Source organism: Daldinia caldariorum, assembly GCF_022478825.1.
Source record: "Daldinia caldariorum strain CBS 122874 unplaced genomic scaffold F4812scaffold_12, whole genome shotgun sequence".
In the NCBI taxonomy this organism is placed as follows: Eukaryota; Fungi; Ascomycota; class Sordariomycetes; order Xylariales; family Hypoxylaceae; genus Daldinia; species Daldinia caldariorum.
The window spans coordinates 828514-851951 of NW_025953048.1; the positions used below are offsets into that span (position 1 = coordinate 828514).

Below are 23438 nucleotides of genomic sequence, written 5' to 3' on the forward strand. Positions count from 1 at the left end.
AAACCAAGCGGGGAGGGATTTCCATTGTGTTGCAAGGTGTTGGATCGAAGTGGGCTCCCAAACACCGTCCGAATTTGTCTGATCTAGACCGTGAAAGGAAACTACCCTTTACTAGGTAATTAATGCCCTTTTCTGCCTTTGCGCACTTTCTGGAGAAGCTGGAACGTGCTCGCTAGTTGCAGGACGTCGAGCCCACGCATTCCAACCAATCATCTTTTATATTGCCGTCTTTACCTGGTCCATATTGTCGAAGCTTTGAGACGCGAACATGCGCATTTGAGAATTAGACCGTACCTAACCTCATACTATACCCTAGGTACATAGGTCAGGTACCTTACTATGGTAGGCCATCAATAATTACCTCAGGTAGGTAGCCAATTGTGTGTGGTATACTCAATTCTGATTATTGATGGGTTAGTTGAAAAGTTGAAGAAAATAGGATAACAGGTAGGGATTCAAGGTCTAGCTGTAAGTCTAGCTGCATGTTGTTTGTCGGCTGTAAGGTAAGACGGGATGTCTCGACACCTGATAGGTACCTCCACTTTAGAGCTTCAGCCACAATCGGGAGGGTCATTCCACTTAACGAAAGAGGCTGAGGCCCCGGCCAGAGCGGCACGACCTGCCTGTACAATACATCAGACGTACATGTACCTTGAGGTAGCGGGCTTACAAGTGCATGTCCCTGAACCTGTAGCAGCCCCACGGAGGAACATCTCTCCTTACAACCTCCTACTTACATATTACCTCTTACACTTACAATACTTTACATACGATAACGGCTGACGCGAACATCTAGCCTTTTCACGACCAGTACGACTCCTTATTTTGTCCTTCTTTTTTTCTGCATAGATCCCGTCTTCGTGACACGTTCAGCGTTATTGCCCTTCCATCATTAGAAATGAATTGAGTTATAACTACATGGACTCGACTCTGCTGGAAGGTCTTGCACCATGTTCAACAATCTCAGCAGCTTTGTGCAGAAGGCTCAGTCGGCTGCTCAGCAGCTGATTGATCCTATGCAAGGACTGAACTTGACCAACTCAGACAGGCATCCCTCCAAAGCTTCTCTATTCCAGAATCAGTTCCGACTACCTAGTTCTCAGACGCCCTTGTACGAGATCCCCGCCGAGCTCACCATCCCTCCTTCGAATGTCACTCAAGGCGATAAAGAACGCGACCGCGGTTGGCACTATGCCGGAAAACTACACCTTTCCGAGTTCTATATGTGTTTTTCCACCACTCCCACTAGTTTTACCCAAAGCGCCAGCCCCTCGAGTGCCGCCGCATTCACCGGTCAGACCCATGGTGCCGGGCCTAGTGGGAATGGATTTACTTTCCCTCTATGCGCTATCAGAAAGGTGGAGCGCCTAAATACCCAGAGCCTTCAGGTACGAAACCATTTCTCTTACCATTCAAGCCTGTTATATTATAACTCGAGCTGAGCTGACGTTGAGGAATTTTAGTTTGCTCTCGCCATCACCACTTGGAACGGAATATCGCAAGAATCAGTCAAGGATAAAGACGCGCAAAAAGACAAAGATTTCAGAGAACAGAGGATTACTATACAGCTTGCTGGATCCCGTCCGGTATGCGAGAGGTTTTGCGATGGTCTTAAGAAAGGCTTAAGGAATGCGGTCGGTAGCGTCGGGAGATACAAGAAGGTTATCTCCGAATGCTACTCGGAATACCTCCTGAGACCGGAGGATAAAAAGAACGTAAACCCGCCCGATGCCGGCTTAGGCATGATTTTTCGATACCCTGGCGACCCGAAGAAGCTTAGAGATCGGGCGAAGATGAGGTTATGGGCTGAGTATCTTCGTGATAATGGTCGAAACGCGACTCTGATCCGTCAACCTACCTTTCATAAGTTAATTAGAGTCGGTCTACCAAATCGGCTCCGAGGGGAGGTCTGGGAATTAACGTCTGGATCTCTCTATCTGCGACTCGAAAACCCAACCTTGTATGTGGATACGCTCGCAAAGTTTGAAGGGAAAGAGTCGTTGGCTATAGATGAAATAGAAAAAGACTTAAACAGAAGTCTCCCGGAATACCCGGGATTCCAAAGCGAAGATGGCATCAGCCGCCTACGCCGGGTTCTCACGGCATATAGTTGGGTCAACCCCGACGTCGGCTACTGCCAGGCCATGAATATTGTCGTGGCCGCTTTGTTGATTTACATGTCGGAAACTCAAGCGTTCTTCCTCCTGTCAGCGTTGTGCGATAGGTTAGTTCCTGGATATTACTCCTCTACCATGTACGGAACACTCCTGGATCAAAAGGTCTTTGAAGCCCTCGTGGAAAAGACGATGCCGATCTTGTGGGAACATCTCGTTAAGAGCGATGTACAACTCTCCGTCGTTTCTCTTCCCTGGTTTCTTTCCCTGTATATCAACTCGATGCCCTTAGTTTTTGCATTTAGAGTTCTAGACGTTTTCTTTGTTGAGGGACCCAAGGTGTTATTCCAAGTCGGGTTGGCTATTTTAAGGATTAACGGCGAGGAATTGCTAGATGCTGCAGACGACGGCGCCTTCATATCCGTCCTAAAGTCATATTTCTCGCGGCTTGATGAATCCGCGCACCCCAAATCGGAAAATCCGAAGCTACGAGCTATCAACAGGTTTCAAGAGCTTATGGTAGTAGCCTTTAAAGAATTCTCGGGAGTGACTCATAGCACGATCCAAGATTTGCGGCTAAAGAACAAAGATGCGGTTCTCAATAATATTGAGAATTTCGCCAAACGTACTGCCATCCGGAATCTTGGTCCCGACAGCAAATTACTGAGCCCCGACGAGCTGGGGGCCCTTTACGACAGGTTCTATGGGATTTTATACGAGCGACAACAGAGAGACCATATTATTCAAGAGCAGCTAGCTCGATCTAAAGCAAGTAGAGCTAGGGTTGCCGAAACATTCCCGGAACATAACCATGGCATCGAGAAGGGTCGAGTCGGGCTAGGACCCAGTACTAGCTTAATGGACTACGATGCGTTCCGGGAATTCTTAGCGAGTGTGTCTAAATGGGCCATCTCCGACGCTCCAGCAGCCTCGCCTAAGCGTGACATGTCCGAGAAAGATCGCGGGTCTTATTTTGGCAGTTTTAGACGCACCGAACCGAACCTGCTCTCACCGTGGGGCGGAAACCCTGAGCCGGCTGATCACGAGTTCATGCAAAGATTATTCCGAAGATGGGACGTCGATTCTAGCTCTACACTAACGTTACAAAACGTAGTAACAGGCTTTGCACATATCAAAGGCAAGCGTGATATTATGGGCACAATCACGTACTTTTTCGAGCTTTATGACGACGATGGCGATGGTAGAGTTGATCGAGAGGGTATTCTCCGAATATCAGAAGCGCTCTTATTCCTCTCGCGACGTGGTCTCGAGGGATCATTGAGTAATTCCGCGTCGACCCCAGGGCTAAACGGACTGGGCGAATCTAGCAGTAGCTCATTAACACCGCCGATTGGTGGCACTATCAACGAGCGATTTTTAGGAAGCGTGAGCGCTTTCATTAGGCGCTGTTTTGAATACGCCGATCCTGATCATCCAAATAACCAAACCACAAATGAAAGGACCTCGCCCTCTGATACTGACGAGCCGGCGGTTGACAATAATAGCGCATTTGCTATTGGTGACGATGAAGATGAGGAAGAAGATTTGCTTGCCTTTGAAGGTCCAGCTGACAGTCCGCAGCCCGAAAAGAAGAAACCAGAGTTGGGGGACAAAATTCCACCGGCTTTAGGTAAACCGGACACGGATAACGAGACCAGACGTGCGGTATCCAAAGCCCAGTCTGAGAAGGCCAACGCGGCCCTGGATCCTTCAAACCCACTACACATAACTTTGCCTACGTTCCGCATGGTAGTACTTGCAGACGAATTACTCGAACAGTTCTTCGAATCATCGTTTCCGACCTCATTGCACCTCATTGACGGCTTGGTATCTACTAACCAGTCTACCTCATCTCTAACCACATTTTCGAGCATGGGCTTCGGACGTACTTCCGGTGCACCACCTCCTGTTCCGCAGGCAGGAATGGCAGGCGCTGGCCGTAGTCTACGTGGCGTTTTAGATAACATCGTCACAGATGCATCACGCGTTGCTGCCGAAGTCCGCCGGCGTATGGAAGAAGCACAACGCGAATTGGAAAAGAATGCAGTGCCCGGGCAGAGGGACGACGAGGAAGAAGAGGAAGAGGATATCCATGGCCTACGTCCAACTGCGTATGGAGGAGATCCCGAGCGAAGGAGCGTCAGGTCGTCCGATAGAGATTTACTAGATGGAGCCGACGCCGGGGCTGGGGCAGCGAAGAATCCAGAAGGGCAAAGCCAGCCAAATCTCGACGCCAATGGCGTGCAAGACGCGAGGCCAAGAACCGCTAGTTCAGCAACACAGAGGATTGTGGAGTTTGAGGGTTGAAATGCATGCAGAGGCTAGCACAGGGTCAATAGGGGGAGTTAGGGTATCGGTCTGGAACATGATTCAAGGTCTTGGCGTCGTTTCCCATTGCCCGTTCGTATGGTGTATGTACAACTAAAAGCCACTACTATACCAGGGACTGTAATTCAAATTCATTAAATCAACAAATTGGTCGGGCTGAGACATTGTGCTATTAAGAATTTGGGGAGGTCTCCCTCCCTTTCGTGCCTTGGAATCTGGATCTGCAAGACTACGCTAACGTTAAGTTATTAGGTTAATATTGCTATGTAACTGAGGAAATCATCAATATTAGCGAATAAGACTGTTATAGCGGTCTGGTGTCGCATGAGAGAGCTGATTCCTATACTTGATGCAGTTGACGCATATGAGCCTACACTCCGGAGGAAGCTGTAGGCAAACCTCCCTTTGAGACCACCCTGTTGTGATGTTTCTTTAAATCCAATCCAAAGGGTCGAGCTGATTCATTCCAGGGGCTGCAACACAGCTCAGGAGTAAATTATAGAAATATATCTGAATCAATAAGGGAATGTCAGATTCACGTCTCGCCCTTTTAACAATAATATTGAGCATTCCACTTCGCTTTTACCTACCTAGGTAGATAGCCTATGTTACATATCTCACTAGAACTTGGTAGTTTGGATAGTCTATTCAAATACTCCAAAGTTCGCCCCATCATCCGGTCGATCATCTTGATATACTAAACCAGCAAGCACCACTCCTTCTCAGCAAACCTTACGGATATCTATTTATACCATTAGGTAGTTATTCGACCGAGGTAAGGCTTCTTTCTTTCTTTTCCGTACATCCAGCATCCGAACAAACAGTACACAATGGGGCTCTCGAACCAAGCCAGAACCGCCGTCGCAGCCGGCTTATTGGCCTTCTCCGCCCAGGCTGCTGCTTCGGCCAACTCGCCCTCTTCTTCTTCTCGGTACACCGCCACCTCGACCGTTTCCCTGGCCAAACCCTCGTCCTCGGCCATCCCGGGCGTCGCCAACGTCCCGATGCTGCTCGCCGTCGTCCCGGTCGGGAGCACCCGCAGGGACACCGTTATCGCGGGGAAGAATAACCGCAAGAACGCTAAGCGCGGACCCGCCGCTTATTACCAGGGCTTCGTAGGCGCCCCGGCCGCGAACCCGCTCGGCTGCGCGGACGCGACCGCGTTCGACCTCTCGGACGGGGTTGTGCACCACGGCGACGCGGGCGCGGGACGGGACGTGCTGTACGAGCCGCTGGCGGCGGTGTCGTCGGCGGTGAGCGAGGGCGCCAAGTACACGCCGGGCAGGGTGGTGGTGGAGGACGGGCGGCTGCGGTGGTACGACAGCGAGTTCTACGGGGGGCGGGCGCGGTACTGCCAGATGCCCGGGTCGGGGCAGGTGTACGTGACGTTCCACGTCGAGGACACGTGGCCGGAGGGGTGTCGGGAGGTGGACCTCGCGGCGGAGCCGGAGTCGTCGTGCCGGGACGGGACGCTCGCGTCTGGGGGCGGGAATTTGAAGGGTGGCGATAAGGCGGGGAAGAAGCATACGCATAAGAAGGGTAGGGGTGGGTATGAGTCTGAAGATGGGTATGATAGTGACGGCGATCATGATGTTGATGATAAGCACAAGCATAAGGACAAGGGAAAAGGGAAGAATAAGGGCAAGGGGAAGGATCATGACGACAAGGACAAGAAACACGATGACTCGGATAGCGATGATTCGGATCACGACTCTGATAGTGATGACGACGACCACCACCACTATAGAACCCGATACGACACAAGCACCGGATACAGCACCTCCTACAGCCAGGCGAGCCCAACCAGCTACCAAACCAACTCGGGCTACAAGACTTCTTCCTCTTATTCTTCCTCTTCCTCTTCCTCTTCTCCTCACAGCCAAGCATCGCCCGCACCCCCCTACCCCACCACCGCCAGCGCGCAGACCCCGTCGTCCGAGGGCATCTACCTGACGAACGCCAGCCCGACGGGCCAGGAATGCGTCGAGACTCACCTCTCCTGGGTCCAGGGCAGCCACACGTTCATCAAGGACGAGCTATGATCCATCTCTTTACGGGACGAACTTGGATCTTTATACGCTCGCGCATATCGTATGCTATTACTATTACTACTACTACTGCTTGCTGTCTTGGCTGGAATACACGAAATGACGTATGAAGATCAGTTTTACCACCACCACCACCACCACCCCTACTACTACTACCTCTACCAGCCAGGTTTCCTGGGCTAGAAAAAGAGGAATAATAAAAAAGGACCGGAAAGCGGAAAAGCAACGGAATGAGGGGGGGGAGGGGGGATACGGAGTAAACGGAGGAATGATTTTTGGATTTGCCTTTCACCTGTCAATATAATACATACGATAATACTATTTCGCACTGTAGTTTGGGAATCTGAGTCAAAAATACTCCTAGTCCAAACTCATCGTGTTGTTTTTTTCCTAGAAAAAGTTCCGATTCAAAAGAACGTGACTTTACCCCAACCCCCTTTATAAACAAAGAAGTTTTACCTATAGAAAGAAATGGATAACTAGGAGATAGGTTACAGATTTCGTATATTAATACATTTGAGGCGTAATGAACCCTGTAAGCTCAGAGATACCTAATTTGTCCCCTTATTTATAAGCCAGTATCTTCTCATCTATATCTCCTTGGTGCTCGAGATATTGCAAAGATCTCGTTAGTCAAAAAATTACAAGTACGCAAGAGTATTAATACATGAGGTGGCAGGGGGTTTACTCTCACTTCAGATAATTAAACAATTCAGGACTTAGAATTCGCTATGGAATGAATTCACTATGGCTAGGTTATGCTGTAGAAGGTTTAAAGGCAGGAAATTACCGTAATTGCTCACAATAGTCACTGATAACATACCAACCATGAATATTATTTAAATCAAGTCTCTTGGCCCTATTCTCTTTGCTTTAAACTACGCTTATTCTCCTCCTTTCATCTCTTCCGCAACCGATTCTATACAGTTAGTCTACTCTGCCTATCCCCTCAGTAAATACGGCCGGCAGGACCGGATAACCTAACCCCCCAACCCCGAACCGAAAACCCAACCGTGAACCCGATGTGCCCAGAAAAATTCGGAAATAGCGACCCGATCTGATGCTTTCTTCTTTCTTCGCAGACCTTGCCCAGGTATCATAGCACACGACACACGCGCGAACAGATGCGCGCCAACATAAGACAGATAAGAGACAACCCCACCCTGGCTCAGCACATGCGTAATAGTCGTAAATGCCGTGAGACTCCCCAAGTTGATATTCAGAGATCTCGAAAAGACAAAAGAAAGATGAGTAGCGGTAGCAAATGAGGAAATTCGGCATATTTTCCGTCTTATCTCTCAGAGTAAGCTGCATCTATCTATAAGAAAAAAGACAATCCCAGCTAGTTGAAATGAAAACCGTTATCTTCGAGGTTTTCCGTCGGCATTTAGGCTTCATCGTAAGGAATTCTAATCTGTATCGATACATGCCAGAAGGCATTAAAAAATAAGAAGGTAGAGCGTATAGGCCCACCAGAAGAGCGTATTACTTTATCTTCCTGGCGTCGAACAGCGTCAAGCTTAAGCTCGTGTCGTTCTCGCCCACAACAGGAGTGGGTTCGTTGAGAATTTCCCACCTCCTGAACACAAAAGGGGTTAGTTTCTCTGGTATTATGTTCATCCCCATCGCCATTGCCCTTCTTTCCTGTATTCCATGGGGTGGTTTCTCGCGATGGGCCAGCATCAAGTTCTCCGCAGGATTAGGAGCGAAGCTGAATAAATACCTGATCCTGGGGTCAGCTGTGGCGTCTCTAACCGCTCGTACGCACTGCAAGCGCGCCTCTTCGGGTAAGTTGTCCGCTAGCACGAGCGCGATGTCGAAGGCCTTCTGTCCAAGATTTGCGGACGGATGGTTATCGAGCTCCTGAATGAGACCTGCGAGTACGACCAAAGCACGCCCCCGGATTTCACCACCAGACACGCGTGACGCATCTAATGCACTGGTGGATGGTGAGGTGAAAAGCGTCAGGTAAGAAAATATAAGAGGTAGCCAGCGTGAAAGCACGGCGGCTTTAAGCGATGCGTACTCGCTATTCCTTGAGGCCAAGATATCCCACAAGTCCGCAAGTTTGTCTACTAAAGCACTAGAAAATTGGACTACTTTCGACCCTGACCCTCCGCGGAATATGGAATCTATAACTGTCAAAAGATTTTCCGCCATATGAATATCTCTGTCAAAAGTACCATCCCCGGGAGGGTTCTTGAGAGATGGAATGATATCGAGCAAGCGCGACTCCGCTCGGTTCCTCATATGCTGCGTGATGTCAGGACTTAGAGAAGGGAGCATGCCTGTCCACATGATGTTATTAGCATCGATAGCGTTGTCGAGTGCCTTCGATAGTAGCTCAAATTGAGACTGCGTTCTCTCCGATGTCTCAGGTGATCCCGATTCATCAACTGCAAGGTTTAAAGAAAGCTTGACCTGGCAAAAGGGTAACGCGAATTCGTTTGCCAATTCTAAAACCTGCTCGAACGATTTCTGGCCACCCTCGCTGTTGGGTATCAGCAACTTCGTAGTCCACGTTTCAATAAGCGTCGCTAATTTCGGGTCGGGACTTTTGATCGAAACGATTTGGCTGGCGGCATTCGGATCGACAAGGACTAGAGATCGGAGAACTTCTAGTACTTTAGACTCGAAGAGTTTATTATCCAACGGCTGGGAGATCGACGGGTGCTGATTGAGGGAGGTTGAATACTCGGCCAATGCCCCACGGATCAAGGGCATCAGTTCCCTGGCATGCTCACACCTTGCACGATCCTGCGCAATACGAAAACGATAGCAGTCCTCTGAAGTCATTACAGGACTAGGGCTGCATGGCATAACCAGCATTTGTAATATCTCTTGCATGTAGATAGAAGCAGACCCGACTGCGCTCGGCTGGGGTTGGATGCCCGTTTGATCTTGGTTCCGAGGGGCGGTTGCGAATAGTATTGAGAGAGGTAAGCAGCCCGAACTCACCAGGGGCGGAAATAACTGGTCAATGTGTGGTCTATTCGTCAGCTTCCGAATGTGCTGGATCCATCCTCTCATAAGTTCGTTGAAATGTTGAATATCAAATACACGAAGCCTCGTGAGAAGGATGCAACAAAGTCGCTGACGCTCGTCTGCTTTACCCCAGTAAACCTGTAGTTTCTTGATAATAGCGTAGAATAAGCGTTCCATTGTCGGTCTATCGGCACTCGTGTAACTAGCAAGCTTTTCAATTTGCTCACTTAGTTCAGTTTCGGCGTCTTGAAGTTGGGTAGCCATGTTGTCGGATAGTGGCGATGAGGCATCGGCAGCGCTGCTACGGTCTATACGTATCAGGTCATTTTGTAGCTGGGTCGCCACGTCTTCTAGGCCGGGTAGACGGGTTGCAAGATGAGCAAGAGAAGCCAAAAGTGGTCGGGCCCCGACACCTTGCTCCTCCATGATAATTTTAAGTCGCTCATATAGACTTTGGAAAAGTGGCTTAGCTGCTCCGGTTGCTATGAACACTCGTAAATGGAGATTGATGGTGTCAGCGCAGAGTGCGAGAAGCTCTGCATTCGAGTAGGTCGCCGTTAGCTTTAAGACCTCTTCGAGCATAGTATAATCCTCGGCGGCTTCGAGTAAAGTCCGAACCAGCTCAAACGTGGTCTTAGGTAGTTCAACACCGCCTTTGCCGGGTTGCGAACTCTGAACTACGCCGCTAACGAAAACATGGCTGAGCCACGAGGAAATAGTTGTCTTTAGAGAACGACTGCTCAAATTAATCCGCCTCGATAGCTTGTTTAGACTCATGGGCATGTTCGGGGGCGGCGGATCTTCGGGTCCCAATGGAACAGAGAGCGTACTCTTGATACAACTGATAGCTATTGCTATGTCCTGCGCCTCATAATCGACTGAATACGACGCCCTTCGCAGTAAAGTTCCCCTCAAATTTTTCATGGAGTCGTTTAGGGAATGGAGTGGCAACTCAACAAGCAACCTCGTGAAACATGGCCCGTCGGGTGCTGCTTCAGAGGAAAGAGAAAATCCGCCGCGGGATATGAGCCATTGGATGTACCGAGGAACTGAGAAGTGACCAGAGCGGACGAGTTCTGACACGAGATAGTATACTAGCTGCTTCCGGGCAGTTTCTTTTAATGGGTCAGTATCTAGAAAATCTAGCACAGCGCCGGTGATATCGACATCTGATACAGATGGCGAACGCAGAAGTGTTGTAGCAATGTACACTTTCGCAATCCCAGGCCTGTACAGCGAAGTGCACCATTCGACAATAGTTCTAATTATAGGCAACTTGTTATCGCTGGTTTTCCAAAGTCGCTTTGGAATATCCGTGTCGAGAGGTGTTCGGTGTATACTATCAAGTAATTGTACTACTATGCTTCGGAGAGCAGGCGGTGATTTGGCGTTAGAACTAGTTAAATAGTTATTCCGCAAATCGATTGATTTAAAAGCCCGTGATCTAGCTTCATTATTTCCAGATCTAGGAGGCTCAGCTAGAGAATCTCGAAACTTGAACCAAGCTCCCGGATTGATGAAATTCTCTGGGCAAATAAGAAGCAATGACTCTACAAGCGACTGCAAGCGCGTAGCAAGAGGGAGTAAAATATCACGATCAGGATGGTGATATATCTAGACAACAAGTTAGCTAGGTGAGATCAAGATATGTTAAAGAGCCATACAGAAGAATGATGAGAGAGAATGGCGCTAACTAAGCGTCGACCATGTCTCCTTAATTTGAGAAGGTCTTTCCAGTATATTTGGATGATCAAAAGCCACATGGGGAGCTTGGCCTGGTTGCTATTCTCCAAGCCAGCAACTAGCCAGTCCATATAATGATCGCGGTCTAAAAGGTGTTCTGCGTAAAGATGAGTAGCGAGGCGGATCCTGAGAGAGCGGTTAGCACTAAATAGTATTATTCTAAAAGGTAGAACCGTCACTTACGCATATGTAACTTTGGCCTTCCAATCATTCTTGCTGAAATTGTTGCAGACGGCCTCGACGAACTGTTCGACAAACACTGTCCAGTCCCTAATCCATTTGGCTTCTCCGCCTCCGCCCATAACAAGGACACCGTTGGCCCCCTTCCTCTTGAAAGCCCGTATCTCGTTGGCGCCGACACATTTTGCAAGCCAGACAGCGCGTTCCGTGGGAACGTTCTTATTTAAACATTGTTCAAGCAAGACCTTCCCACGAATACCATGGGGGATAGTTCGACTCAGACGTCTGAGAGAGATAGCTGGATTAGCAAGATCTTTGAGCCATACCTCTCTTTTGGTGTCAGTTAGCGTAACTCGAGGTGGAGGTTTGAAGGTAGAAGCCGAAGTGATCTGGCCATTATGTCTCCTCTGATTAAGGATGCTAGTGAAAACGGTTGATAATGTGTGAAGACCAGTTTTATGTTTCAGCGCAGGAAATAACGAAGCCTTGGCTGACGCCGGCTCCTGCGTGGATTGTGCCGGCGCCTTATCGAAATATCCATGCCTGATGATATTATCAGAGAATTGGTCCTCCGGATGTGACCCGTTCCAACGATAGAAATCGGCGACTCCTATACATGGGTCAGTACACGCACGAGCGGGCACATCCTTGGCTCTAGTTTTACCGGTGGAATCCGACTTGCCCGCGTTGGGGTAGCGAGGAGCAATCGATGGTGGTTCGAGGACGAAGGGCTTTGGACGAGTGTCCTTCTTAGGGGTAGGAGTAGTAGTGGTATTGGTATTGGTACTCGAAGGTTCCGGTCGTTTAACGGGTACAACGAATCGAATCCGACGAGGCGGCATGGGGAGAGGAACCGAATCATCGTCAGCCGTCTGACATCTCGACGTCCGGGGAGTTAGATCGCCAGCATCAGATGCATCATTCATAGACATGATTCGCGACGGGGTAAAGGCCTTGTTAGCGGATAGGGCATCCAAATTCTGCGGGGATTCACTGAAGCCGGGATGCTCAATGCCATCATTGGCCAGCTCGAGCTTGAGCTTCGACCCTCCTCTTCTAGCGAGGGTGGTAAATCTATTTTGTGCGACATCGCCGGCGTCGACAGACTGCTCATTAAAGCTTTCCGACTTTCGTATAGGGGATGAGGGTAAATATTGCTGCGATAGGGTTCGCTGGTGAGTAGGGGACTGCGACAACCCCGAGCCGCTTAATGTTCTCTGAGGCTGTCGCTGGGGGACGGCCAAGGGGGGCCTAGAGGTCATCGCGGGCGAGCGATGCGTTGATACGCCATGTCTTCACGTAGTCGGGATGAGCGTTACGTACGCGGTGGGAACAACTGTGGGTTATGGATTACAGGTTGGAAGGGATGCGATACCACAGGGCTCGAGAACGGTAATAAACGGACTAGATCGAATGAGGCTAACAAGACAAGAGTCGAACCGAAGCCGAGAGAGAGATAGACAGAGAGAGAGAAAACAAACAAGTTGGGAACGAAGGGTTGTGTGTGTAGCAAGATTTAACATGTGGGTTGTTGTATAAAAGATGGTGGTAAGATGTTGTTTAAACTAAAAAGAGGTGTTTTCCATGATTACACACACTTCTCTCTTCTTTCCGCCTCACACGTCCGTAGCGGCGATACGGTGGTAGCGGCAAAAGGTAAATCGGGGTTGCGGTAAGAATGCACCAAGGACTTAAGACAAGGCCTGTGGCCATTATGGCCTGTAGCCTGTACCTAGCCTGTAGCCAACCAGTGGTTGTTGTAACGGGTTACCTAGGTAGGTACCTAATGTACCTATGCGAGCGGGTCAACAATGGGCTTTGGGTTTGGTCTAAACCGGTACATGCGCTAGAGTTGGCTGCTTAGTTGCTGCTCTTGCTTCTGGTTTGGCATGATCTGCGTGGCAGGGGGTGGAGAACCAAAGCCAAATGGTGGGATCGGAACCGCGGGAAAATATGCGAACTGACACCATCGCACTTTACGCTTCTGCTTCCTAAGCCGTTTTTTAGTGTATTGTACATACCTAACCTCCTAGACTTCATCCTAAGTATCTCCTTCCGTCTGTTCTTCATAACCTAACCTAGCACCTAACCCGTAGTAACAGGTACGTAAATAACAAATACCTAGCGCAAATGAAAGAAGTTACGCCCCGAATAATAGGTAGTAATACCTTAGGTAAGGTAGGCTGGGGTTAGGGTAGAATGAATTTATATTTCCTTTAATACATGCGTACATTAGTACCTACCTGTAGCACGCATCACCTAAACCCTTTCACAACATATTACGGTACCGACTCAGATTGGAAAGATTCAAGCGACAAATAAAAATATCTAACTCGAACATCACATAGATACGTAACATTACCTATCCGGATATGATGATACACATCGATACAAAGTAAATCAACTCGGAAAGCTACCAAGAATAAATAATACGATTGAACACTTGGCGCACTATCTCAGCTTAGCCAAGCCACGAAAGCCCTCAAATTCATTCACCATTACAAAACAATCGTACTAAAAAGCCAAACCATGACCAACGAGTCCAAGCCTGATCTCGTAGTCATCCACGAGGACATATTGGTCATCTCCCTGTTCCCCCCCTGTAACCTACCGAACCTGCTGAATCTACCTTGCCTTACCTTCTTAGCTTGCTTAGGCTGCAAGGCACTGGGTGTAACCCGCGGCTATCGTGGCATTTGGGTTACACGCATAGTAATCATCATATCAACCAACTATATCAGCTAGGGAGGTAGGTACCTATCAGCTCCTTCTAGGCTCTCCTTCTAGGCTTTCTTTTCTGCGCCGCAGTGTAAGCCTCCGTTCAGGGATGAATTGAAAAGTAGCATCGATAGAGAGAGAGAGAGGGAGAGGGATTTTGCTCGGAGATTCGACAACTTCGCCTCGCGAATGGGGTTTCGTTACCGGGTAAGACGCCGAATCGCTTACACACGCAATATCCGTAATCCGCAGGATGAGCAACTTTTTTCGATTTACGAATCCGGTTACTAACCAGCAAGTTACGATAAACCAAGCGGAGTTAAAGAAATCCGCCAAAGAGGAATGAATGCCTTAACCTAAGGAGGAGGAAAGGGAGTTGGGTGAAGAGAAATGGGGGCTGAACCGAGGCCCTGGACAAGCTAAAATCTGCTAGTCTACCGGGCAGGCCGGTCCAGATTTGATGACCCTGTCATCTGGTAAGTGTGGTTTGCTATATCCGCCCCCAAATAAATGAATTGAGATGTTACTACATACCTACCTCATACAACTACTACTACTACAAGTATTACATATTACATATGCAAATATGCTAGGAGGTAATTGTACCTAACCTAACCTAACTAACTAACCTAAACCAACGACAAATCATATGGTACATGGGCATCGTGAGATGATGGCACGTTCTACTATCACAACGCACAACATAGCAGGTGTTGTCAAGTCGTTATGTCACCCGGAGATGGGAGCCGTAATCACGAGACAAGAGACTGACTGATAGACTTCTTCGTGCACGGGAGTATGCATCGTCGTTTACCGATAAAGTTGCAGAGGATGGATTGCTCTGATGAGGAAAATCCTTGTGTCATCAAAGACTAGAAAGTGCGCCAACATCGCTTCCGGTGTTTCATTGGGCTCTGGCTCTGGGAATCTTATTAACACTACCCTCTCGTTTACTTCGTTCCCAGGCCCGGAGGCCCTATCAGCCAGTCCCAGACGCAGGTCATCAATAACCCGCGTCCGGTCTTCTATCTCTGACAAATGATTGACTGAATTTCGGCCGTCTTTCGTATGAAGAACCCCGCAGCGAATTGCCGTATACGGATCACAATCAAACTCGCCGGAGACCCATTCGGCCGTGGGCAGCTGTCGTGTGTCCAGGTATACAGATCCAATGCAGGATCGAATCCCGTATGTGTAACAAGCTCTGGCGTGGGCGACTCGGATACCATATTAGGTCTACTGCCAGTAGATGAAGACAACGGCGATGTGACGGAACCGAAGTTTGGGCTTTTATTAATTAAACGAGAGTGCTAATAAACGAGAAAAGTGGTTATTATTCAGAGCTGCCAAACTTGGGCTATCATTATTCAAATTTGTTTTAGTTGGCTTCCTGCAAGGGGAAATAGAGGAGCTCAACCAATTATCGTGGCAGCGATTGTCCTCGTCAAACTTCCTTTTAGGTATTGTTAGTATGAGACGTGGTTGGATCCGTTGTTGGATGCATGCACTTAAGGGGTACTAGAGTGCTAGGACACCTGGCACTCGGCAAAGAAGATGATGAAGTATACATAGGTTAGGTACCTAGGTAATAGGTAATATATGACCGAAACGAGCTCCGCTTCGTCCCATAATGACGTTGCTCGTTTGCGTACTAAGATATGAATAGCTACAAAATTTCAAATACCTCCTTCCCCTCCTCTAAGGTACGCTACCTAACACCCGACACAGTACCTAACACAGGCGTGTCGAAGGGTGCAAAAAAAAAAAAAATGATTTGGTTTTAGGAATTGTTCGCATAAAGTACCCGGTTCGGAAGTTAAGAAAATAGAAAAAATAGTAACCCCTCACGGTTGATATCGATGATTCCCGAAATCCACCAGAAAAGATCACCGGAGACAATCGCCTTTTACAGAATGATGTCTTATTTACGAGAAGAGGAGGTGGTGCATTACCTGACAGGGAGTTAGGAGTTACCTAGAAGAAGAGCGTAAAGAGGGCGTTCTAGTCCCGTCTACCGTCTACTTCATCTCCTAAAACTTTTGATTCCACTGGCTAGTCTCGTCTCGCCTCGTTAGATTGAAACTTGTTCGTCCGTATAGCTATCTAACTTAACTACTTTTAAAAGCCGCATTAGATTGGGAAATCCCACCGACCGGGCTCTTGGCCATGAATAAGCGGTCGTGCCATTGCGAAGCGACGTTGATGTTGTCGTACAAAAAGAAAACTGATGGGGGGGAAAGGGGACACAACGGCGCCAAAGGCCGAACCGGGGAAGCAACCTTTGGGAATATGGAGAGAGATGGAGATAGGGGATGGGGGAATGGAGAATGGGGAATAGGGATAGGCCCAAGGGATCGTGATCACGCAAAAGTGCCGGCTGATGTGCGAAGATACTCCGCCAATTCCCGCCTTTTCTCTCTCATCTGTGCATCCTCAGAACTCTTGGTCTCTAAGACTGTTGGACTTTCTCTGCTCTCTTTGGTATTTCGCTTCTACATTGTATGATCTACAGTAACACCGGTAAGACTTGATATAATAAGACGAGACGAGACGAGACTGGACTTGAACTCGGGATTACTTCTTTGAATCGTATTCGACGTTGCACTGGAATTTCAAGGGGCAATCGTGTAGGTACTTTTCACATGGGCACCTAGGTAGGTACCTAATGGATTGTACAGTATTAAATGTATATACACGGTAGATTTCGACTGTACATAGATATACCTAATGTACTATGGATGAAGTACATACGTACCTAACACTAGTAGATCTGTAATCTGGCTGCTCCCCGCTGTGTGGCTTCACAACTTCATCGCACAAAGGTGGAGAAAAAGAAAATGGTGGGAAAGAAGCCAGCTTTGCTAAGATAGGTTTAGTGCTGAAGGGGAACCCTGGTCCGACCCTGCAGCTCCGATTACAAGCAACGGATCTCAACGACATCTCAGAACCGTTAACCTCAGTAAATCGTAACCTCAGCAATTAGAAAGATTAACCAAGTACAACACCAAAAGAGAAAAAAAAGAAAAAACCCCGCTCCCGTTATACCCGAATAGTATATACGTACGGAAGAAAAAAAGAAGAAAGGGAATTAATTATGGCCACGAAGAAGGATATGAGACGGCCGGACCTAGGTAAGTAAGGAAGCTCTCTCACCTCCAAAGAAACACGTATCACACTACACCATACCATATCACACCATACCATACCGCATAGCATCGCATAGCATCGCATCGAGTTCATATGTAATTGTCGCATTAACACTTTTTCTCTCTCTCCCCCTCCCAATCGCAGTCGTCCCGTACCAGGAACCCGTACCCAAACCCGGCGACAACGCCGAGATCTCGTCGACCCTGTCGTCGACCCTGCCCATGGCCGCCATCTTCACGCGGAACCGGTACGTCGGCTGGGCCTCGGTCGTCATCAGCATCCAGAACTGGCTCGGCGAGAGCGAGGAGGTCACCAGGAGCAACAACAGCACCCCCGGGTACTTCACCGTCGGCATGTCAGGTAAGATATCTACCATCCCGTATCCCGTATCCTCTATCCCGGTATATATATATATATACAAATATAAATATATATCATATCGTCGTTCGCGTCCAACAAACATGGTGTGTGAGAGAACCTCTTTAGCTGATTGGAAGTTACCACCTTATAGTCATGGCCCTCGCCGTAACTTACCTCCCCATGTTCCTCCCCCCGCCTCCGAACCAAGCCACCGGCACCGGGCCCGCTGCCCCCGTCGCACCCGCCGCCGCTTAGAAATGCCTATCGAGCAAGCATACACCCACACACACCCACACACACCCACACACTCCCACACGCATACACATACAATCTTTGACGACGACCTAAAGCAGGCTAGCTGTCCTGTCCTGTCCTGTCCTATCCTGTCTATACCGCAGAAAGGAATGACACCCAGCTACGAATAAGAAGGAGAAAGCCGTAATGACATAAAGGCCTGGAAGATGTAGCTAGCTACCGAGGCCAGGTGAACGAGACAGGGAATGCAAAGGACCTAGTAATAATGTACCTACCTACCTTACCTACTTACTTTAGAACGAACGGAATATGTAACCGTGCCCAGATCTACCTAACCTCCCATCCCCCGTGGAGTGGAAATCCACGCGGATGGATTGGCTTCTATGCTAGCGTCTGCGAAATCCCATCGGCGTAGCAACAGATCGCGATCGTAACACTTAACTTGCCCCCCCCCCCCCCCCCTTTTTTTTTTTGAAGCTACCTAACGTAGGTTGGGTTAGGTTAAGTAGGTACCTAAGATAATGATAAAGTCATATATCAATAAAAAAAAGAATGGCTATTATAGTCATGGGAATAAACAATCGATCGACCTATACATATTCAAGAAGTCGACGACTTAGGTACCTAAGGTTAGGTTAGGTAGGTATTATTCTGGTACTCGTGGCTTTGAAAGACCATATATCGTCAAGTAAAAAAAAAAAAAAAAAGTGGAAAAGAAGGCTTAATTCGTACTTCATGTTGTAGACAAACAAATCAGTCTCATCGCGTAGAAATACGATTGATTCGATAATAAATGTCTACTCCTCTTCATCGTTATACTGGTATCTATCTATACCTTGTTTGATAGATAGACCAAGTCAGCACAGATAATAGTATATAGCCAAGGTGAGAGAGAAGTGGTAAGGACTTCGGTTAAGCAAAGCGCTGTTCCCGGAAGCCTTTCACTACTGTTAGTTAGTATGTATACAAATCCACTGTATAAATGTAGTATTCAGTTCAGCCGCATCTTAGTCACTATAGCATACGAGCATACGAGCATGCGAAGAAGTCAAACTACGTCCGTAGTAGAGGTAGTAGTAGGTAAAGCTTCGAGACGACTATCTTAGCCAACCACCATCACCTATCCGTACCAGGTAGTCATTCCCTTCCCATTTCCCTTGCGCCCTCTTCTTCCCCTCTTCCCCCTTCCCTCAATCCCCCTTCCTCGCCCCCCCTAACCGACCAACGAAGAACAAATTGCTTGTTATGTAGGTAATGAAGTCAACTAATGGTATATTACACTAGAACATACCCCTCGAAAGAAAAAAAAAGGCATGGGACCTCACATATACTGTACAGACACACTACTCTCTCGGCGCCTTCTTAGGTTCAGTCCTCGGACCGATTCCTATAGCTAAGTTAGGCACAGTACCTTTGGCAAGATATGCGTGCACCTCGCTATGTACCTTACTAATACCCATCCTCTTAATTCATCTCTCCTCAAACCTAATCCTCGTCGAAGATCTGGTACGTGTTCTGCAGTATCGTATCGACGACCCTGACCTGCCACCCGGCGTCCTGGATATTTGCTCCCGGGGCCGTGCCCATGAGCGTGGGGCCGAAGACGATGGCCAGGTTCTGCGAGTTCATGCGGTTGACGGCCGAGTGCTCGATGACGCGGTGTAGGTGGAGCGTCAGGGCCCGCAGCGTCGCGTAGTTGGGGTCCGGAAGCGCGTTGATGATGGCGTGCAGGCTGTCCCGCCGCACCACGTCGTCGTCGTTCTTCGCCGCCTCGATGAACCCCGCGTAATGCTCCGACGTCAGCAGCGGGTCCGGCAGGTCCCGCAGGAACTGCTTGAGCAGGCCCGCCACGCTGTTCACGTCGTGGAAGAAGTTTTCTGGGTTCCGGAAGTCTAGAATTGGTGCGTCTTCGTCTATTTTCCCTCTAGGTTAGCTCCCATCGACGTGTCAAAAGCAAAGAGAAAGACGCGGGGGACGAACTAGTGTCGAATAAGTGCTTCAACTTATTCACATGCGCTGATGAGCCGGAAAGTCTGTAGATACCCTCGACTGCGAGCCCGTACAAATCAACAGCCTGGATACACTGGTAGACGACCATCGGCACAGGCCCTTTACTATTTTCATATAATCGTTCTAAAGAGATCCCAAAGACCGGACCCCTAGATATCGCTCCCTCTGTACTGGGTGCGGGAACACCATGGGGCGATCCCGATTGTACCGGAGATTGGTCACCACGTGACGGGCCCTGGAAGCCCGTTTGCGCACCTTGCTGCTGAGAGCTTTGCTCCAGAGGTGTCTGGTTCTGGAACGGCAAGGCTCCGAGTTGCGGTGGGCCACTCATGCCACTACCGTTGAATCGTGACTGGGTCGGAGGAGTTTGTATCGAGTTACGTACATTGTACTGTGGCGGTGGTTGCATGCTAGGCTGATTTAGCATTGCGCCATGGCTGAAACTTCTTTCATGGCCTGCTCCTGAGGATGGCCGTTGGGTAACTGGCATTCCAGGAGGAGTGGTGAAGTCCAAAGCTGGACCTTGGAACCCCGTGGGTGACGATATAGAATCGTACCCTCCGGTTCGGGAACCCATCGAACCTTGCTGCTGTTGCGCCGGTAAGGGTGATCCTTGTCGCTGCTGGGACTGCGGGTGTCCTTGCTGTTGATGCATTTGTGAGAGTTGATTTAGCGAAACGTTTTGCTGAGGGTTGAGAACCTGGCTGAAGTTAGCGTCGAGCATAGCTCGAAAGTCAGATAGCCGACGACGTACGGGATTCCTCTCGTATTTCGGCTCTGATGATTTGGCCGGAACCTTGCTATGGACACTGATAATATAGTTCTCAAGGTCCTTCTTGTTGTCGATGGTCTGGACGACCTCTTTGAGACTGCGAGAATGCTGACCTGGTTGAGTGGCGGTCTTCAGAGGACTTATAACCAACCCATTGCTAAGCAACAGTTTCTCATTGAATGAAGCTAATGAATGCTGTTAATACGGCACATCAAATGTTATGCCCTTACGTTTACTTACCAAATTTCTGCATCTGCAGGGTAGTCCCGGAATCACATTCTCTGATGAGATCTTGTAGCGCCTTAACGGCTTCCGGCCGAGTGGAAGTTTCGACGGTCGCCTTTTCAGACTGGTATGCCTGGACCTTGTTCATATAATCCGTGTCTGCTGCTTGAACTTTGCGTAGGAGATCCTCTTCATGTTGCGCTGCTGATTTGGGCTTGATACCGAAAACTCTCGGACCTTGCTTTGCTTCGCCGGTTCTCACCCTATCGTACTCCTCGGCCAGCGAATCGTACTTGGACTTGGACTTGCGCATTGCGTTTTCCACATCAGTTAAACGTTGTTCTGCGGCCAAGCCGTTTTGTTTCCATCCTTTGCGGTGCTTCTCAGCTACCGCGGCCACTTCAAGGAGGTCCTCGTGCATTTGATGCAAAGACAAGGCAAACTGTATTCCGTTTTCAGCCATACGCTCGTGTATTGTGAGTATTTCTTCGTATGATTGCGCAAAAGTCCCCTGCCTGTGATCTGAATGGTGTACGTTCTCCAGCGTCGATCTACACAGCTTTTTCAAGCCCTTAGCGTGTTGGTCTTCGAGGTCGGATCGCTTTTTCAAAAATGTAGCGAATTCCTATATGATATAACGGTTAGAAAATCCGGAGTGGAAAATTACAGGGCGTACTATCAAAGAATAACCAACCTTAGCTGCAATGATGCTTTGCTTGAGCCTATTTAGCATAGTAGACACGCCAATCTGCGCAAAATCAGCCATGTCTTCTTCGGTATAGGAAATCTCTTGGGGATCAATACATCTGAAGCGAGCACTTCTTGTACTTCTTTGGGGGTTTCGGGTTCGACTTGTCCGGGACTCGTCGGGGCAGGTTCGGGACCGCCATTCGTTGAAGAAATACCACCATCCTCGGGCGGCGGGGGACTTGGGCTGTTCCCCAGAGACATGCTGGCTATGTGCTCGAGTTCAGGAATCTGAGGGGAGGTGAGGTCGGGAGACTGGCGGCTATAGTCTGCCATGTTGGATGAGATTGGGCGAGGACAGTCAGGATATGTATTGAGGTATTGAGCCCCCCCCGCAGGATCAATTAGCTTTCGTCACGCTATTTTAGGTATAGATCTGGGGTAGACAGTTCATGGGCAAGGTCTCAGAAAAAGCTTAGTTTGTTGGTCGGAAGGGATGCGTGAAACGTGGGATCGGGATTGATATTCATGCGACGGGGAGTCAGGCATTTATTTATTATGCGGGTGATAAGTTGAGCTGTCTTTTTCTTCTTCTTTTTTTTCTATCTCCTTGTTGGATCTATCGAGTATCGAGCATCGGATATGGTACTATATTCTCTTCCCTTTTTGTGGCTGGATTTCCTGTTGATAAATAAGGAGGATAATGTATGAAAGTCTACCTGTATTAACTTGGTGGTGTGTTGCTATGTACAGGTAGAGGTATGTATGGAGGTAGGTTAGGTAATAGTGAGCAAGTGGAAGCTCCATAGGAGGTAGGTACCAAAATAGGTACCCTTCCCCCCCCTCAATTACCTAGGTCCCTAGGTCCCGCTTTAGCTTTTAGCAGACTCGTGAGAAGCTTTTGTGGCTTAGCAGGGGGAATCTACGTAATTCCACTGTGCTAAAGTCAGTTCCTAATTTACACATGTAGGTACATCCATCAGTGGCGCCGCGGATGCAACATTGAAGCGAGATAATTGGAACTCCATACCACAGGTAGGCCTACATACCACAACTTCTGATTGGTCGCCTCACCATTTATATTCTCTCCAGCAGTAAACTGACCGGACCCTACCTTGGCCCGTGACAAGGTGTACCTAGGTAACCTGGAACTTCTCGGAATACCTAACCGCATTACGGGAAGTCAATTCTCGTGTCGTTCTAAAAAAAAAGTTATGTTCGTATTGGCAAATAAACTTGATTATTATTCATATCATAATCGCTAAAATACGTACTAGAATAAGGGATGCAACCTACTGTGAGGTAGATATGTTTAAGAGGCACATGTACATGTGACAAGCCTGACAGTGATGAATACCATAAGAGTTTGCAACTTTAGCCTCACCATAGAATACTCGCATTTATGTTTCTTCCTTGTTGCTATGCTATATGTACATGTTTCCTGCAATATCAGGCAGCTAGGTACTCGTATACCTACCGAGCCGCGATGCCATAACGCCCAAGTAAAACAAACATAACGTCCTTGTTTCCGAATGGGTATAGACTATGTGATTCCGTCAAATACGTGATATCACTTTCCATTTATTAGAACTCAAAAGACAAAATAGGAGCAAACACCCCCCTCCCCCCAAACCTCAGTTGTGACTGTTGCTTAGCCTCGTAAATTGTTGCCGTTATCATCCAGAATCAGAAACCCACCTCCGCCTTCCAGTATGCCACAGATCAACCCCACGAGGGTACTCTTCCGCCGGATAAAGGAAAATGGACCGTAATAATGAATGCAATGAATGCAGTGTGACAATCGAAATACCATATGATACCTGTTATATGCTACCACAGAATAAAACGCCGAAAAGAGCAATGCAG

The 23438-nt window shown here is 48.4% G+C and overlaps 5 protein-coding genes across 5 annotated transcripts; 3 read left to right on the forward strand and 2 right to left on the reverse strand.

Moving 5' to 3' along the window:
- Positions 1-867: 867 nt before the first annotated feature.
- F4812DRAFT_81626 (TBC-domain-containing protein) lies at positions 868-4847 on the forward strand. The gene is made up of 2 exons (XM_047939471.1): positions 868-1388; positions 1464-4847. Exons 1-2 carry the CDS (start codon positions 951-953, stop codon positions 4419-4421), a joined length of 3396 nt encoding a protein of 1131 aa, XP_047788832.1. The 5' UTR covers positions 868-950; the 3' UTR covers positions 4422-4847.
- Positions 4848-6669, forward strand: F4812DRAFT_81627 (uncharacterized protein). The gene is made up of 2 exons (XM_047939472.1): positions 4848-6533; positions 6603-6669. The coding sequence occupies exon 1, from the start codon at positions 5273-5275 to the stop codon at positions 6482-6484; it is 1212 nt and encodes a 403-aa protein (XP_047788833.1). The 5' UTR covers positions 4848-5272; the 3' UTR covers positions 6485-6533; positions 6603-6669.
- Positions 6670-7889: 1220 nt separating this feature from the next.
- F4812DRAFT_81659 (uncharacterized protein) lies at positions 7890-13036 on the reverse strand. Its single transcript, XM_047939473.1, has 3 exons — positions 11402-13036; positions 11140-11344; positions 7890-11089 (listed from the first exon to the last, which is right to left on the reverse strand). The coding sequence occupies exons 1-3, from the start codon at positions 12658-12660 to the stop codon at positions 7976-7978; spliced, it is 4578 nt and encodes a 1525-aa protein (XP_047788834.1). The 5' UTR covers positions 12661-13036; the 3' UTR covers positions 7890-7975.
- A 4023-nt stretch (positions 13037-17059) lies between these two features.
- F4812DRAFT_434391 (uncharacterized protein) lies at positions 17060-18203 on the forward strand. The gene is made up of 3 exons (XM_047934706.1): positions 17060-17247; positions 17408-17623; positions 17775-18203. The coding sequence occupies exons 1-3, from the start codon at positions 17211-17213 to the stop codon at positions 17876-17878; spliced, it is 357 nt and encodes a 118-aa protein (XP_047788835.1). The 5' UTR covers positions 17060-17210; the 3' UTR covers positions 17879-18203.
- Positions 18204-18848: 645 nt separating this feature from the next.
- On the reverse strand, positions 18849-22437 carry F4812DRAFT_434397 (RhoGAP-domain-containing protein). Its single transcript, XM_047934707.1, has 6 exons — positions 21690-22437; positions 21580-21633; positions 20901-21510; positions 20643-20845; positions 19859-20588; positions 18849-19791 (listed from the first exon to the last, which is right to left on the reverse strand). Exons 1-6 carry the CDS (start codon positions 21906-21908, stop codon positions 19364-19366), a joined length of 2244 nt encoding a protein of 747 aa, XP_047788836.1. The 5' UTR covers positions 21909-22437; the 3' UTR covers positions 18849-19363.
- Positions 22438-23438: the final 1001 nt, after the last annotated feature.

Bases quoted from the DNA above. Each gene is read 5' to 3' on its own strand.
- F4812DRAFT_81626 (XM_047939471.1), top strand. From the start codon at position 951: ATGTTCAACAATCTCAGCAGCTTTGTGCAGAAGGCTCAGTCGGCTGCT. The intron at 1,389-1,463 runs GTACGAAACCAT...GAGGAATTTTAG, and splicing joins TAAATACCCAGAGCCTTCAG to TTTGCTCTCGCCATCACCAC.
- F4812DRAFT_81659 (XM_047939473.1), bottom strand. From the start codon at position 12,660: ATGACCTCTAGGCCCCCCTTGGCCGTCCCCCAGCGACAGCCTCAGAGA. The intron at 11,345-11,401 runs GTAAGTGACGGT...CCGCTCTCTCAG, and splicing joins AAGGCCAAAGTTACATATGC to GATCCGCCTCGCTACTCATC. The intron at 11,090-11,139 runs GTATGGCTCTTT...CTTGTTGTCTAG, and splicing joins TTCTCTCTCATCATTCTTCT to ATATATCACCATCCTGATCG.
- F4812DRAFT_434397 (XM_047934707.1), bottom strand. From the start codon at position 21,908: ATGGCAGACTATAGCCGCCAGTCTCCCGACCTCACCTCCCCTCAGATT. The intron at 21,511-21,579 runs GTTGGTTATTCT...TATATCATATAG, and splicing joins AAAGCATCATTGCAGCTAAG to GAATTCGCTACATTTTTGAA. The intron at 19,792-19,858 runs GTTCGTCCCCCG...GAGGGAAAATAG, and splicing joins GAAGCACTTATTCGACACTA to ACGAAGACGCACCAATTCTA.
- F4812DRAFT_81627 (XM_047939472.1), top strand. From the start codon at position 5,273: ATGGGGCTCTCGAACCAAGCCAGAACCGCCGTCGCAGCCGGCTTATTG.
- F4812DRAFT_434391 (XM_047934706.1), top strand. From the start codon at position 17,211: ATGGCCACGAAGAAGGATATGAGACGGCCGGACCTAG. The intron at 17,248-17,407 runs GTAAGTAAGGAA...TCCCAATCGCAG, and splicing joins TATGAGACGGCCGGACCTAG to TCGTCCCGTACCAGGAACCC. The intron at 17,624-17,774 runs GTAAGATATCTA...ACCACCTTATAG, and splicing joins CTTCACCGTCGGCATGTCAG to TCATGGCCCTCGCCGTAACT.